Source organism: Salmo salar, chromosome 02 (assembly GCF_965601325.2).
Source record: "Salmo salar chromosome 02, fSalSal1, whole genome shotgun sequence".
In the NCBI taxonomy this organism is placed as follows: Eukaryota; Metazoa; Chordata; class Actinopteri; order Salmoniformes; family Salmonidae; genus Salmo; species Salmo salar.
The window spans coordinates 32826749-32841665 of NC_138292.1; the positions used below are offsets into that span (position 1 = coordinate 32826749).

Genomic DNA, 14917 nt, shown 5'->3' on the forward strand with positions numbered 1-14917 from the left:
ATTACATGCACGCACACACTCATGAAGACGAGAGGCTTGAAGGCTGAACATAACTTTATGCCTTTTGAATGATTATACAATTATTAGAAGCATCCTCTTCATGACCGGATCTACAACTCCGTAACTTAAGTTGAGCATAGCGGTTTCAGAACTTTTGAATACTGACCTGTGTGTGTGTCTAGATCTGGGTAATTACTTCAATCAGAATGTCTTTGCTTCCTCAAAAGAAACTCCATTAGAATAAGTCTCTTTGAAAGTGTTTATGAAATATGGTCCGTTTTGCTCGTATTTATGGCTGTATTAAACTAAGCACACACACAGTCTTCATGAGCACACCCACCACTCGTCTCAGAAAATTAACGAGCGAGCTAATTAAGAACTTCAGAGAATCCACACAACACCCACACGTTACTCTCTTAATGATAAGTAGGTGTCAATCAGTCCTCTTGGACGAGACAACAGTCACAGATACCATCTGGTTCTAGAGAGTTTTAACAAGGTCTATGTAAAGACTTAGAAAGAGTCAGAATTCCAAGTTTACCAAACCTGTTGACAAAGTACTACATTGTACAGGGAGTTAGTTAGGTACCACCACCTTGACTACTGGCAGCTGTTTGGGTCCATTAACAATGCATGAGTTATCAAAAAGAATGGTTAGCACAAAACAGTTTGAGCTGTGGGTAGAGGGTTTAGACTAGGTTGTGTCATCATCATTTCCAGTTGTGTTATTCTGATGGTGCTCGAGAACACTACACTGTATATTCATAGGAGTTAAAACTCTGTGTGTGTGTGTGTATATATATATATGTGTGAGTGTTTCTGCTTAGAGCAGGTGTCTCCTGAATGAGTTCAAAGGTTGAGCAAGTGACTGCTCTCAATCTGTCAGCTGAGGTGTGTAGGAGGAAGGGTGAGAAAGAATGAGCACACTGAGGTTAGATCGTCACACACATACACCTTGCAAAGAATACTAATATGGCTCTGGAGCAGAGAGAACTGAATGGAGGCTGCAGGTGTGTCTCCTGCTCACTTCACACACAAAACTGCCCCAGAATCTTTTCACGTGTCTATTTTCAAAGGATAAAGCTAAAAACATTAACAACTTCATAGTTAAGAACACTATAACAATATGGAAGAAAATGTAACGTATTCTTCAAGAACCAATCACTTCCTAAAAACACAACCTTACGGAACAATCCTTGGATAGCTTTTCATAATACAATGATAAAATAGTCCACATGGAAAACTAAAGGCATAGAAACCATAAATTACTAGGTAATAGGAAATACATGTATTTCCATTACAGAATTAAAAAGCAATTTTGAACTGACCAATGTAGATATTTTCAAATACATGCAACTTAAAAAGGGAAAAGGGGATACCTAGTTAGTTGTACAACTGAATGCATTCAACTGAAATGTGTCTTCCGCATTTAACCCAACCCCTCTGAATCAGAGAGGTGCGAGGGTCTGTCTTAATCGACATCATCGGCGCCCGGGGAACAGTGGGTTAACCGCCTTGCTCAGGGGTAGAACGACAGATTTTTACCTTGTCAGCTCTGGGATTCGATCTAGCAACCTCTCTGTTACTGGCCCAACGCTCCAACCTGCCAGGCTACCTGCTGCCCCAAGTTTCATATCAAGATATTTTACTTTGAAATCTTATGGACATCAGAGCAATCTTGAGGGAATCCCATTTGAGTCAGAAAAGGATATTCATATGATAGGTGAGATATACAAAACCTTGCAGAAAAACTATCCAACTGACAATCTCATAGAAAAAGAATATATAAACTATTCGAACCAAGACTTAAAAACAACTGATATTGGCACAAGATGGAGGGAATGTTGGAACATAACTAATGGAATTACAGTTAACAAAAATGTATTCTTAATCCAGTATAAACTAATGTACAGCATTTCTTATGCAAGAGACAAAATTCAGAACATTCTATATAATGGCAGAGTCATGTCTTAAGTGTAAAACTAACAATGACTCAATAATCCATGCCTTCTGGGAATGGTAAAGTCCAAAAGTTATGGGCAGCGTTAGAAAGTTGGCTGTCAGAAGTATTAATGTAAATTAACTTTTAAATCAGTCTGTCGGCATACTGCATTTCAAGACACGGCATATGAGGGTACAGTGAGATACCCGATGGGTTGGACGATACTTTTTTCATCAATCTGAAAAAAAACATACTTAAAACTGCAAATCAACCAATCCATTGTTAACATAATGGAAAAGGTAAAATGCTTTATTGTCTAAATGTTGAAAGTGCGTGGGCGACAGAGAGAAACAAAATGGTGCCGTCTGAGGCCATGTGGCGGAGAGAGTGATGCGAGTGCTAGAGACGGGGGTGTGAGCAGGTGGGCCTGGGCAAGGGTGATGCTGTTGATGTTTGTGTACGTCTGTATGCTATCGTTTGTATGTGAATGTTTTGTATTGTAAAAACATATATAATAATACAAAAAAAAAAATGACATTATCATCATGACTTACCTGTACCACCTCGTCGTCTTCCTCTAGTAGACCCTCCAACACATCTACTGCTGTCTGAGAGAGAAATCATAAAAAACACACAAACCATCATTTCCATTGTTCATTATACATTAAGCACATCCTGCTCCTAGCCTGAGTCGCTATGTGTGTGGAGGCAGAGAGCGAGGTGTTTCCTGTCACACACATCTCGCTCTCTCTGCCACCCTAATCAATGGGTGTGATCGGAGTCTGATCACTCTCAAAACCCAGTGTTCTGTAGACACGGTCGTCAATAGCAACAAGACAGCTTACACAGTCATCAATACACAATGAAGCTAATCTCATGATTACTATCAATAACCAGTCAATATCCCTCCTGTCCAATACTCCTTGACCTCAACAACCAATACAGAACTGGTCATGGTCAATAGCTAGTCCTCATCAACGGACCTGATCACCAGTCCACACCCTCCTGTCCTGATGATTCCAGACTAGTTCACCTTACCCCTCCCCAGTCTACACGATCTCATGCATCTCTTCCTCTTCAAAGAGTTACCTGTCCCATTTCCTTCATCCCTCTTCCACTTTTTATCATCACTTGTGTATGCGAGAGACGGAGGGTGTGTGTGTTGATTAATTGTGGGGCTGATTACTTACTGAGAGGTATTACGTTTTATTAATTAACACATTCTGATTACAGGGAAATCAACATCTCATTCCTGATGGTCTACATGTTTTGTATTAGAGCTGAGGTTGATCAATAAACTATTTAGCCGATTTAGTGAAACACACAACTATCGGTGTTAGTTCCAGACCTCCATGGAGCCAACCACTGAGTAATAGCTTACTAGAAAACAGACATCAACTCACAACAGACAGACAGACATTCCACCGACGACAACAACTCAACTCTAAGACTGGTTGTCATGACACTACCTCTTGCAAGGACAAAATATTATTCCTGTGTGAATTGCTAGGTACTTTTACCTGTTTATATGTTCTTTATATACATGTACCTCCTGCATTATTTACTTAGTTGAAATACACTGGATTGTCATTCACAGTTGCTTTGGTTTTCCTGCATCTCTGTCTCTGAAACGGTGTGTGTGTGTGTGTGAGAGAGAGCGAGACAGCCCTCCAGACTGTTATAGTCATTTGTCTTGTCCCTATCCATGCGCTGCACTCTGGTAAAATGATTCTGTTTAGCAACGTTGCCTGCAGATTACTCAACAGCAACAACAAATACACACACGAAACGTGTCGCCCCCTTTGCTTCAGAACCAGTTAGAAACCGCCCTCCTGGGAGTAGCTCATTTATAACTCCCTCTGTGTGTGTGTGTGTCTGTGTGTCTGTGTGTACCCGTGAGCATGCTTGTGTTTGTTTGAAGTGTCTTTATTAGTGTCTGTTCAGTCAGACTCCCGTACCTTTGTTTTTCACTCATACGACAGGAGGTTACAAAGTGATTCATTTGACACATTGTATTGACCTAAAGGTCCAATGCAGCATTTCTATTTATTTTTCATATCAATATCAAATCATTTCTGGGTAACAATTAAGTACCTTACTGTGATTTTCAATTAAAATGGTCAAAAATAAACTAAAATAGCTTCTTAGAAAAGAGCAAGTTTTCAAGCAAGAATTTAGCTATGACTGGTCTGAGTGGGGAGGAGAAAACTGAAAACTAGCTGTTATTGGCAGCAAGGTTTGGTGATGTCACCAAGTAGGCCAAAACTGCATCCCACCAAAACAGGCTGATACTTTAGGTGGTCTTTTCAAACAGCTCTTACACTAAAAGGGCATTATGATAATTTTCACAATATTATTATAGTGTGGAAATATACACTTAGTGGCCAGTTTTTTAGGTACACCACCCATTCACAAAAATTGTGAAATGGTTCACTCCTACAGACAGTGAGTCATGTGGCTGTGGTTTGCTATTTAAAGCACGCAGACAGGCATTGAGGCATTCAGTTATTGTACGATTGAACGTTAGAATGGGCAAAATGAGTGACGTAAGTGACTGAGCGCCGGTTCCAGGATCTTGGAAACGGCCGGCTTCCTGGGCTTTTCATGCTCGATAGTGTCTAAAATTTACAGAGAATGGTGCGACAAACAAAAAAACATTATTTCAGGGGCAGTCCTGTGGGCGAAAACAGCTTATTGGTGACAGGTCGAAGGAGAACGGCAAGAATCGTGCAAACTAACAGGCGGGCCACAAACAGGCAAATAACGGCGCAGTACAACAGTGGTGTGTAGAATGGCATCTCAGAATGCACAACTCGTCGGTCCTTGTCACGGATGGGCTATTGCAGCAGACGACCACACTGGGTTCTACTCCTATCTGCTAAAAACAAGAAGAAGTGGCTCCAGTGGGCACATTATCACCAACACTGGACAATTGAGGAGTGGAAAAACATTGCCTGGTCCGACAACTTCAGAATTTGGTGGAAGCAGCACAAATCCATGGCCCAATTGTGCCTAACATCAACAGTACAGGCTGGTGGTGGGGGTGTTGTAATGGTGATGGTGTGGGGAATGTTTTCCTGGCACAAGTTAGGTCCCTTGATACCAATTGAGCAACATGTACATGCCCTGAAGAATTCAGGCTGTTCTGGAGGCAAAGGGGGATCCAACCCAGTACTAGACTGGCGTGCCTAATAAACTGGTCGAGTGTATATAAAAAAACTGTGAAATCACATTTTTGACTGCACTGGGCCTTTAACATCACTGCAATGCAACGTGTAGACTACGTTTTTCTTGTGCTATGGTAATATACGATAAAACAGACAGGCCTAGCCTTCATATACACTGAACAAAATATTGAAATGTGATGGAAATAAAAGATCCCATTAATGTTCCATATGCACAAAATGCTTATTTCTCACGAACTTTGTGCACAAATTTGTTTACATCCCTGTTAGTGAGCCTTTTATCCTTTGTCAAGATAATCCATCAACCTGACAGGTGTCGCATATCAAGAATCTGATTAAACAGCATGATTATTACACAGGTAGACCTTGTGCTGGGGACTAGGGTTGCAAAGGGTCTGAAACTTTCCGGTTTCCGAAGTTAAGCCCGGGAATTTTGCTTGAAATCAAAAAAGGTTAGCTTATAACAGTGAACCTTTTTTGTGGGATACACCAAAGGCAATTCTAGGTCTTGATTTTTTGTTAACAAGTACAGTTGTCGGAAGTTTACATACACCTTAGCCAAATACTTTTAAACTCAGTTTTTCACAATTCCTGACATTTAATCCTAGTAGAAATTCCCTGTCTTAGGTCAGTTAGGAACACCACTTTATTTTAAGAATGTGAAATGTCAGAATAATAGTAGAGAGACTGATTTATTTCAGCTTTGATTCCTTTCATCACATTCCCAGTGGGTCAGAAGTTTACATACACTCAATTAGTATTTGGTAGCATTGCCTTTAAATTGTTTGACTGGACCAAACATGTCGGGTAGCCTTCCACAAGCTTCCCACAATAAGTTGGGTGAATTTTGGCCCATTCCTGCTGACAGAGTTGGTGTAACTGAGTCAGGTTTGTAGGCCTCCTTGCTCGCACATGCTTTTTCAGTTCTGCCCACAAATTCTCTATAGGATTGAGGTCAGGACTTTGTGATGGCCACTCCAATACCTTGACTTTGTTGTCCTGAAACCATTTTGCCACAACTTTGGAAGTATGCTTGGAGTCAATGTCCATTTGGAAGACCCATTTGCAACCAAGCTTTAACTTCCTGACTGATGTCTTGAGATGTTGCTTCAATATATCCACGTAATTTTCCCTCCTCGTGATGCACCAGTCCCTCCTGCAGCAAAGCACCCCCACAACATGATGCTGCCACCCCCGTGCTTCACGGTTGGGATGGTGTTCTTCGGCTTGCAAGCCTCCCCCTTTTTCCTCCAAACATAACAATGGTCATTATGGCCAAACAGTTGTATTTTTGTTTCATCAGACCAGAGGACATTTCTTCAAAAAGTACGATCTTTGTCCCCATGTGCAGTTGCAAACCGTAGTCTGGCTTTTTTATGGTGGTTTTGGAGCAGTGGCTTCTTCCTTGCTGAGCGGCCTTTCAGGTTATGCCGATATAGGACTCGTTTTTCTGTGGATATAGATACTTTTGTACCGGTTTCCTCCAGCATCTTCACAGGGTCCTTTGCTGTTCTTCTGGGATTGATTTGCACTTTTCGCACCAAAGTACGTTAATCTCTAGAAGACAGAACGCGTCTCCTTCCTGAGCGCTATGACGGCTGTGTGGTTCCATGGTGTTTATACTTGCGTACTATTGTTTGTACAGATGAACGTGGTACCTTCAGGCATTTGGAAATTGCTCCTAAGGATGAACCAGACTTGTGGAGGTCTACAATTTTTTTTTCCTGAGGTCTTGGCCGATTTCTTTAGATTTTCCCATGATGTCAAGCAAAAAGGCACTGAGTTTGAAGGTAGGCCTTTAAATACCTCCACAGGTACACCTCCAATTGACTCAAATTATGTAAATTAGCCTATCAGAAGCTACTAAAGCCATGACATCATTTTCGTGAATTTTCCAAGCTGTTTAAAGGCACAGTCAACTTAGTGTATGTAAACTTCTGACCCACTGGAATTGTGATACAGTGAATTATAAGTGAAATAATCTGTCTGTAACAAATTGTTGGAAAAATTACTTGTGTCATGCACAAAGTAATGTCCTAACCGACTTGCCAAAACTATAGTTTGTCAACAAGAAATTTGGGAAGTGGTTGAAAAACGAGTTTTAATGACTCCAACCGAAGTGTATGTAAACTTCCGACTTCAACTGTATATATACATACACACTACGTGACCAAAGGTATGTGGACACCTGCTCGTCAAACAACTAATTTCAAAATCATAGGCATTAATATGGAGTTGGTCCCCTTTGCTGCTATAACTGCCTCCACTCTTCTGAGGAAGGATTTCCATTCGATGTTGGAACATTGCTGCGGGGACTTGCTTCCATTCAGCCACAAGAGCATTTGTAAGGTCGGAAACTGATGTTGGGTGATTAGGCCTGGCTCGCAGTCGGCATTCCAATTCATCCCAAGTTGAGGTCAGGGCTCTGTGCAGGCCAGTCAAGTTCCTCGACAAACTATTTCTGTATGGACCTCGCTTTGTACACAGGGGCATTGTCATGCTGAACACAAATTTGGAAGCACAGAATTGTCTAGAATGTCATTGTATGCTGTAGCGTTAAGATTTCCCTTCAATGGAACTAAGGGTTCGAACCATGAAAAACAGCCCCAGACCATTATTCCTCCTCCACCAAATATGCAGTTGGCACTATGAATTTGGGCAGGTAGCGTTCTCCTGGCATCAGCCAAACCTAGATTCGTCCGTCTGACTGCCAGATGGTGAAGCGTGATTCTGCACTCCAGAGAACACGTTTCCACTGCTCCAGAGCCAAATGGCGGCGAGCTTTACACCACTCCAGCCGACGCTTGGCATTGCACATGGTGATCTTATGCTTGTGTGCGGCTGCTCAGCCATGGAAACCCATTTCACGAAGCTCCCAACGAACAGTTATTGTGCTGACGTTGCTTCCATGGCAGTTTGGAACTCAGTTGTGAGTGTTGCAATCGAGAACAGACGATTGTTACACGCTTTGCACTTCAGCACTCGGCGGTCCCGTTCTGTGAGCTTGTGTGGCCTACCACTTTGCGGCTGAGCAGTTTTTGTTCCTTCTACTTCACAATAACAGCACTTACAGTTGACCAGGGCAGCTCTAGCAGGGCAGAAATTTGATGAACTTGTTGGAAACGTGGCATCCTATGACGGTGCCATGTTGAAGGTGGCATCCTATGACGGTGCCATGTTGAAAGTCACTGAGCTCTTCAGTAAGGACAATGTTTGTCTACGGAGATTGCATGGCTGTGTGCTCGATTTTATACACCTGTCAGCAACGTGTGTGGCTGAAATAGCCGAATCCACTAATTTGAAGGTGTCCACATACTTTTGTATATATAGTGTATCACCACTGAGTTTTTATTTCAGCTGTTCAGAAATATCAAATTGGTTAAGAGTTCAGAAGAGGGTGAGTAAAGCGTACAGTAAAGAGAAAAACTTGAATGTGTAAAATAACATGTGTAGAACTTTCGGATCCATAGTTATGAGAAAAAGGTTTCCAGATGGGCGGGAGGTGGGTGAGAAATCCGTATTCGTAGCCTCTGCTAATTATATTTGACCCTGGTTATAACCACCGTCTTCCTCTCCTCCATTTCCGTCCCTTGTTCCCTCTGCTCTACTAGGGTCAAATTCTTCTTGTCTGCTGTTTAACAACGGATTCCCTATTCGATTCCGATGTGTGTGTGTAATTTATGAGTTAGAATGTTGTTGTTTTTGGAGTTGAAAACTGTGATGTTAATGACTTGCCTCTGGGTTTAGCAATGCTGTGTGGAAACAACACAGAATTATACTTTTTTTAACAATAGAAGACTAAAATAGTCTCAGTTACTCTAGATCTGAGTAATCTTGTCCTGCATCTCCTGTTATCTGCTGCTTCCATCTTGTTGTTATCGTGGTGAATGTTTCCAGGCTCACAGCAATCTTCATCCTCATCTCCACCTCAATTGTTTCTGATTCTGAGTCTGTTGTGTGTGTGGCTTGCTGACACATGCAGGAGGATGAAGACAAACAATGTGTCAGACACACACACACACACACACACCTTTCTACCCCTCTCCCTCCAGATCTTTTCTAAAGCCATCTATCCTATCATCTCTGTTCCTCCCTCCGTTTACCTCTCTCTCTGGGTAATGACCACTCCTCTATTATTGAAGATGATCTCTGGCAAAGATAAAGAATACAGAGCACTGGCCTTTTCACATAGAAAACTCATCCTACACACACATACTCCTACCTCGTACTCTTCTGCCTCTATGAGGAGTTTGGCCGTGGTGATGCGGGATTCATATGGTGGGATGTCACTCTGGAAAGGGAACAAAACCAGTTAGACACACACTCACAGAAACACACAAAGTCACACAAACACACAGAGCGATAAGTTGGCCCTCTGACTTGGCTTTTATGCTCTGGGTTGTCTGACTCGCCTGTGTGTGTGTTTGGTATAAGTCTCTCACCTGTGTGTGTTCCTCCTCTATGTCCTCTCTGCTGGGTGGAGCTTCACTCTGTTTCAGGGCAGGTAGCCACGCATCCACACTCCTCATCAGGTACTCCTTCCCCTCCTACACACACACACACACACACACACACACACACACACACACACACACACACACACACACACACACACACACACACACACACACACACAAAATCTGACATCTGCTCCCCTGCTCCAGGCTGCATCACATCCAGCCGGATTGGGAGTTCCATAGCGCGGCGCACAATTGGCCCAGCGTCGTCGGGGTTTGGACGGAGTAGGCCGTCATTGTAAATAAGAATTTGTTCTTGACTGATTTGCCTAGTTAAATAAAGGTTACACACAACTGTCAAATCAACTCCATCTGGTTAGATCCACAGTGCCATCTGGTGGCTGGAGGAGATATTTACAGAAGTAACCTTGAGAAGAGCTGCAGTATTCCAAAACTTGTCCCCTCTTTGAAATGTACGAGTCATTTAGGAATAAATCCTTAGCTAGCTGTTATTGTTGCTACCTAAAGATTAAGGCTCTCCGAAGAATTGGAGGCCTGTCTCATTGCAGTGCTAGGACTAGCAGATTATCATAAAATTGTATGACAATTGCAAATGCTCTGATTGTTCACTTATTTACCATTTTTCTTTCTCCCCTCATCACTTTCTTTTGTTCTCTCTCTCCCCATCTTTCCTCCTCCTCTCTTTGTCAGATGTGATCCCTGTGTCCAAATGATTCCATTTTCTCACATGAATTAACTCTGATCGCTGCTTTAACAAGATGATAACTTAGCGTGAGACATACCTGCCTCTGATTTATAGTCATATTGTGTATGTGTACTGACCTGGTTCTTCTCTGTACTGAACAGGTAGCTGGCCATCAGCTGTAGAGCCTCTGGGTTGTCAGGGTGATAGGTCAGCGCTTTCTCTATGGCCTCTCGACACTGATCTCCTGCCCTCTCCTCCATACTACACACAAACACACACAAATCTGTGAATTCAATACACAACAGGCCTTTCAGGTAACAAAAATGTATACTGCTCAAAAAAATAAAGGGAACACTTAAACAACACATCCTAGATCTGAATGAAATAAATAATCTTATTAAATACTTTTTTCTTTACATAGTTGAATGTGCTGACAACAAAATCACACAAAAATAATCAATGGAAATCCAATTTATCAACCCATGGAGGTCTGGATTTGGAGTCACACTCAAAATTAAAGTGGAAAACCACACTACAGGCTGATCCAACTTTGATGTAATGTCCTTAAAACAAGTCAAAATGAGGCTCAGTAGTGTGTGTGGCCTCCACGTGCCTGTATGACCTCCCTACAATGCCTGGGCATGCTCCTGATGAGGTGGCGGATGGTCTCCTGAGGGATCTCCTCCCAGACCTGGACTAAAGCATCCGCCAACTCCTGGACAGTCTGTGGTGCAACGTGGCGTTGTTGGATGGAGCGAGACATGATGTCCCAGATGTGCTCAATTGGATTCAGGTCTGGGGAACGGGCGGGCCAGTCCATAGCATCAATGCCTTCCTCTTGCAGGAACTGCTGACACACTCCAGCCACATGAGGTCTAGAATTGTCTTGCATTAGGAGGAACCCAGGGCCAACCGCACCAGCATATGGTCTCACAAGGGGTCTGAGGATCTCATCTTGGTACCTAATGGCAGTCAGGCTACCTCTGGCGAGCACATGGAGGGCTGTGCGGCCCCCCAAAGAAATGCCACCCCACACCATGACTGACCCACCGCCAAACCGGTCATGCTGGAGGATGTTGCAGGCAGCAGAACGTTCTCCACAGCGTCTCCAGACTCTGTCACGTGCTCAGTGTGAACCTGCTTTCATCTGTGAAGAGCACAGGGCGCCAGTGGCGAATTTGCCAATCTTGGTGTTCTCTGGCAAATGCCAAACGTCCTGCACGGTGTTGGGCTGTAAGCACAACCCCCACCTGTGGACGTCGGGCCCTCATACCACCCTCATGGAGTCTGTTTCTGACTGTTTGAGCAGAGACATGCACATTTGGGGCCTGCTGGAGGTCATTTTGCAGGGCTCTGGCAGTGCTTCTCCTGCTCCTCCTTGCACAAAGGCGGAGGTAGCGGTCCTGCTGCTGGGTTGTTGCCCTCCTACGGCCTCCTCCACGTCTCCTGATGTACTGGCCTGTCTCCTGGTAGCGCCTCCATGCTCTGGACACGACGCTGACAGACACAGCAAACCTTCTTGCCACAGCTCGCATTGATGTGACATCCTGGATGAGCTGCACTACCTGAGCCACTTGTGTGGGTTATAGACTCAGTCTCATGCTACCACTAGAGTGAAAGCACCGCCAACATTCAAAAGTGACCAAAACATCAGCCAGGAAGCATAGGAACTGAGAAGTGGTCTGTGGTGCCCACCTGCAGAACCACTCCTTTATTGGGGGTGTCTTGCTAATTGCCTATAATTTCCACCTGTTGTCTATTCCATTTGCACAACAGCATGTGAAATGTATTGTCAATCAGTGTTGCTTCCTAAGTGGACAGTTTGATTTCACAGAAGTGTGATTGACTTGGAGTTACATTGTGTTGTTTAAGTGTTCCCTTTATTTTTTTGAGCAGTGTATATATGATTTTTGTGTTACCAGAGGTCAGTGAAGTAGATCTCTGCCACAGAACAGTAGGCCACACACAAGTCTCTGGCTATCGGGATCTCTGACCCCGAGTCCTGGGGTGGGGAGGCTGCTGCCTCAGCTCCTGCATCAGCCTGGGGTGACAGGGGATGGTTGAGGTAGAAGTATTCAGCATCTCTGGCTGCCAGTTTGTGACAGTCAGTTTATGATACAGTCAGTAGAAGTGTTCAGACTGAAGAAACAGCTCCTCCTAGTATTCTGTGTTAGACATGCATTCAACAAGATCCATGAGTGTGTGTGTGTGTACTCACTGTGGCTTGTGCGTGTTTCTCCAGCATACACAGTAGTATCTGTACTCCTTTGGTGTAGTATTGCACAGCCTCCTGGCCTGTGTGCATCTGCCCTAGAGACATGTATTTACTATGACCTTCTTCAGGACTCAACTGCACTGCACGCAGAAACACTTAGAGCTGGGGTTAAGGAACACAAACACAAATGTGCATTTGCACAACACACACAGAGATGCATGCACACAGAGATGCATGCAAACACCATACACATACACATACACTGAAGGATATTTCCTTGGCCCTCTGTGTGTCTCCCAGTTCAGAGTGGATGTGACCTAGCAGGTCCAGGGTAAGGAGGTTGTCAGGCGCCACCTCTAGTGCTCGCTGACAGAACCTCCCCGCCATCTCAAACTCCAAACTGTCCATACACTCCTCTGTCTGAAACACAACACAGGACAGATGTTAGTGTACAGCGTGTGGCAAACTCCAAACTGTCCGTACACTCCTGACTCCATCTGAAACAGGAGAAAGAGAGAGCATGTCTGGAGTGTGTGTGTGTGTGTGTGTGTGTGTGTGTGTCCTACCTTCTCCAATAGTTGTTCTACAGTATATTTTTCAGCAGTTTTTTTCTTGGCTTTCTCCTGCATCTTCAGCTTCATTCTATCTTGAGGTGACAGACCTGCCAATCCAGAGCCTGTTGCAACACAGTCCCTATTGTCAACAATAGCCTACATAGTTAGCTACTGTAACTGTAGCCAGACCTATCAAGTTAGCTCGCAAAATTGTTCTTTCCAGAGTGGACTAGCGAGCTACAGTGCCTTCAGAAAGCATTCACACTCCTCGACTTTTTCCACATTTTGTTGTGTTACAGCCGGAATAGAAAATGTATTAAATTGTGATTTTTTTGTCATTGGCCTACACACAATACCCCATAATGTCAAAGTGGAATGATGTTTTTGAAAATGTAAAATGAAAAGTTGAAATGTCTTGACTCAATAACTATTCAACCCCTATTCTTGTTATGACAAGCCTAAAGTTCAGAAGCAAAAACGTCCTTAAAGTCACATACAGTTGAAGGCAGAAGTTTACATACACTTAGGTTGGAGTCATTAAAACTCGTTTTTCAACCACTCCACAAATGTATTTTCAACAAACTATAGTTTTGGCAAGTCGGTTAGGACATCTACTTTATGCATGACACAAGTAATTTTTCCAACAATTGTTTACAGACAGATTATTTCACTTATAATTCACTGTATCACAATTCCAGTTGGTCAGAAGTTTACATACACTAAGTTGACTGTGCCTTTAAACAGCTTGGAAAATTCCTGAAAATGATGTCATGGCTTTAAAAGCTTCTGATAGGTTAATTGACATCATTTGAGTCAATTGGAGGTGTACCTGTGGAGGTATTTAAAGGCCTACCTTCAAACTCAGTGCCTCTTTGATTGACATCATGGGAAAATCAAAAGAAATCGGCCAAGACCTCAGAAAAAAAATGTAGACCTCCACAAGTCTGGTTCATCCTTGGGAGCAATTTCCAAAAGCCTGAAGGTACCACGGTCATCCGTACAAACAATAGTACGCAAGTATATACACCATGGGACCACGCAGCCGTCATAGCGCTCAGGAAGGAAACGTGTTCTGTCTCCTAGAGATTAATGTACTTTGGTGTGAAAAGTACAAATCAATCCCAGAACAACAGCAAAGGACCTTGTGAAGATGCTGGAGGAAACAGGTGCAAAAGTATCTATATTCACAGTAAAACTAGTCCTATATTGACATAACCTGAAAGGCCGCTCAGCAAGGAAGTAGCTACAGCTCCAAAACCGCCATTAAAAAGGCCAGACTACAGTTTGCAACTGCACATGGGGACAAAGATCGTACTTTTTGGAGAAATGTCCTCTGGTCTGATGAAACAAAAATAGAACTGTTTGGCCATAATGACCATTGTTATGTTTGGAGGAAAAAGGGGGTGGCTTGCAGGCCAAAGAACACCATCCCAACCGTGAAGCACGGGGGTGGCAGCATCATGTTGTGGGGGTGCTTTGCTGCAGGAGGGACTGGTGCACTTTACAAAATAGATGGCATCATGAGGCAGGAACATTATGTGGATATATTGAAGCAACATCTCAAGACATCAGTCAGGAAGTTAAAGCTTGGTCGCAAATGGGTCTTCCAAATGGACAATGACCCCAAGCAAACTTCCAAAGTTGTGGCAAAAGGGCTTAAGAACCACAAAGTCAAGGTATTGGAGTGGCCATCACAAAGCCCTGACCTCAATCCTATAGAACATTTGTGGGCAGAACTGAAAAAGCGTGTTTGAGAAAAGAGGCCTAGAAACCTGACTCAGTTACACCAGCTCTGTCAGGAGGAACGGGCCAAAATTCACCCAACTTATTGTGGGAAGCTTGTAGAAGGCTACCTGAA

At 43.4% G+C, this 14917-nt stretch overlaps 1 protein-coding gene across 3 annotated transcripts in view; it reads right to left on the reverse strand.

Moving 5' to 3' along the window:
* The window catches only part of si:dkey-12j5.1 (uncharacterized), a 28595-nt gene that overhangs the window by 11407 nt on the left and 2271 nt on the right, over positions 1-14917 (reverse strand). For 2 of the 3 annotated variants that reach the window (XM_014160570.3, XM_014160560.3), the window contains exons 2-9: positions 13072-13181; positions 12779-12925; positions 12509-12661; positions 12210-12331; positions 10428-10551; positions 9570-9674; positions 9350-9418; positions 2497-2550 (exon numbers count right to left, since the gene is read on the reverse strand). In XM_014160570.3, the coding sequence (XP_014016045.1) occupies positions 2497-2550; positions 9350-9418; positions 9570-9674; positions 10428-10551; positions 12210-12331; positions 12509-12661; positions 12779-12925; positions 13072-13181 (884 nt within the window). Of the gene's footprint in view, positions 1-2496; positions 2551-7209; positions 9097-9349; positions 9419-9569; positions 9675-10427; positions 10552-12209; positions 12332-12508; positions 12662-12778; positions 12926-13071; positions 13182-14917 lie in introns of those variants that run through there. The other variant, XM_014160578.3, reaches the window with a different exon arrangement.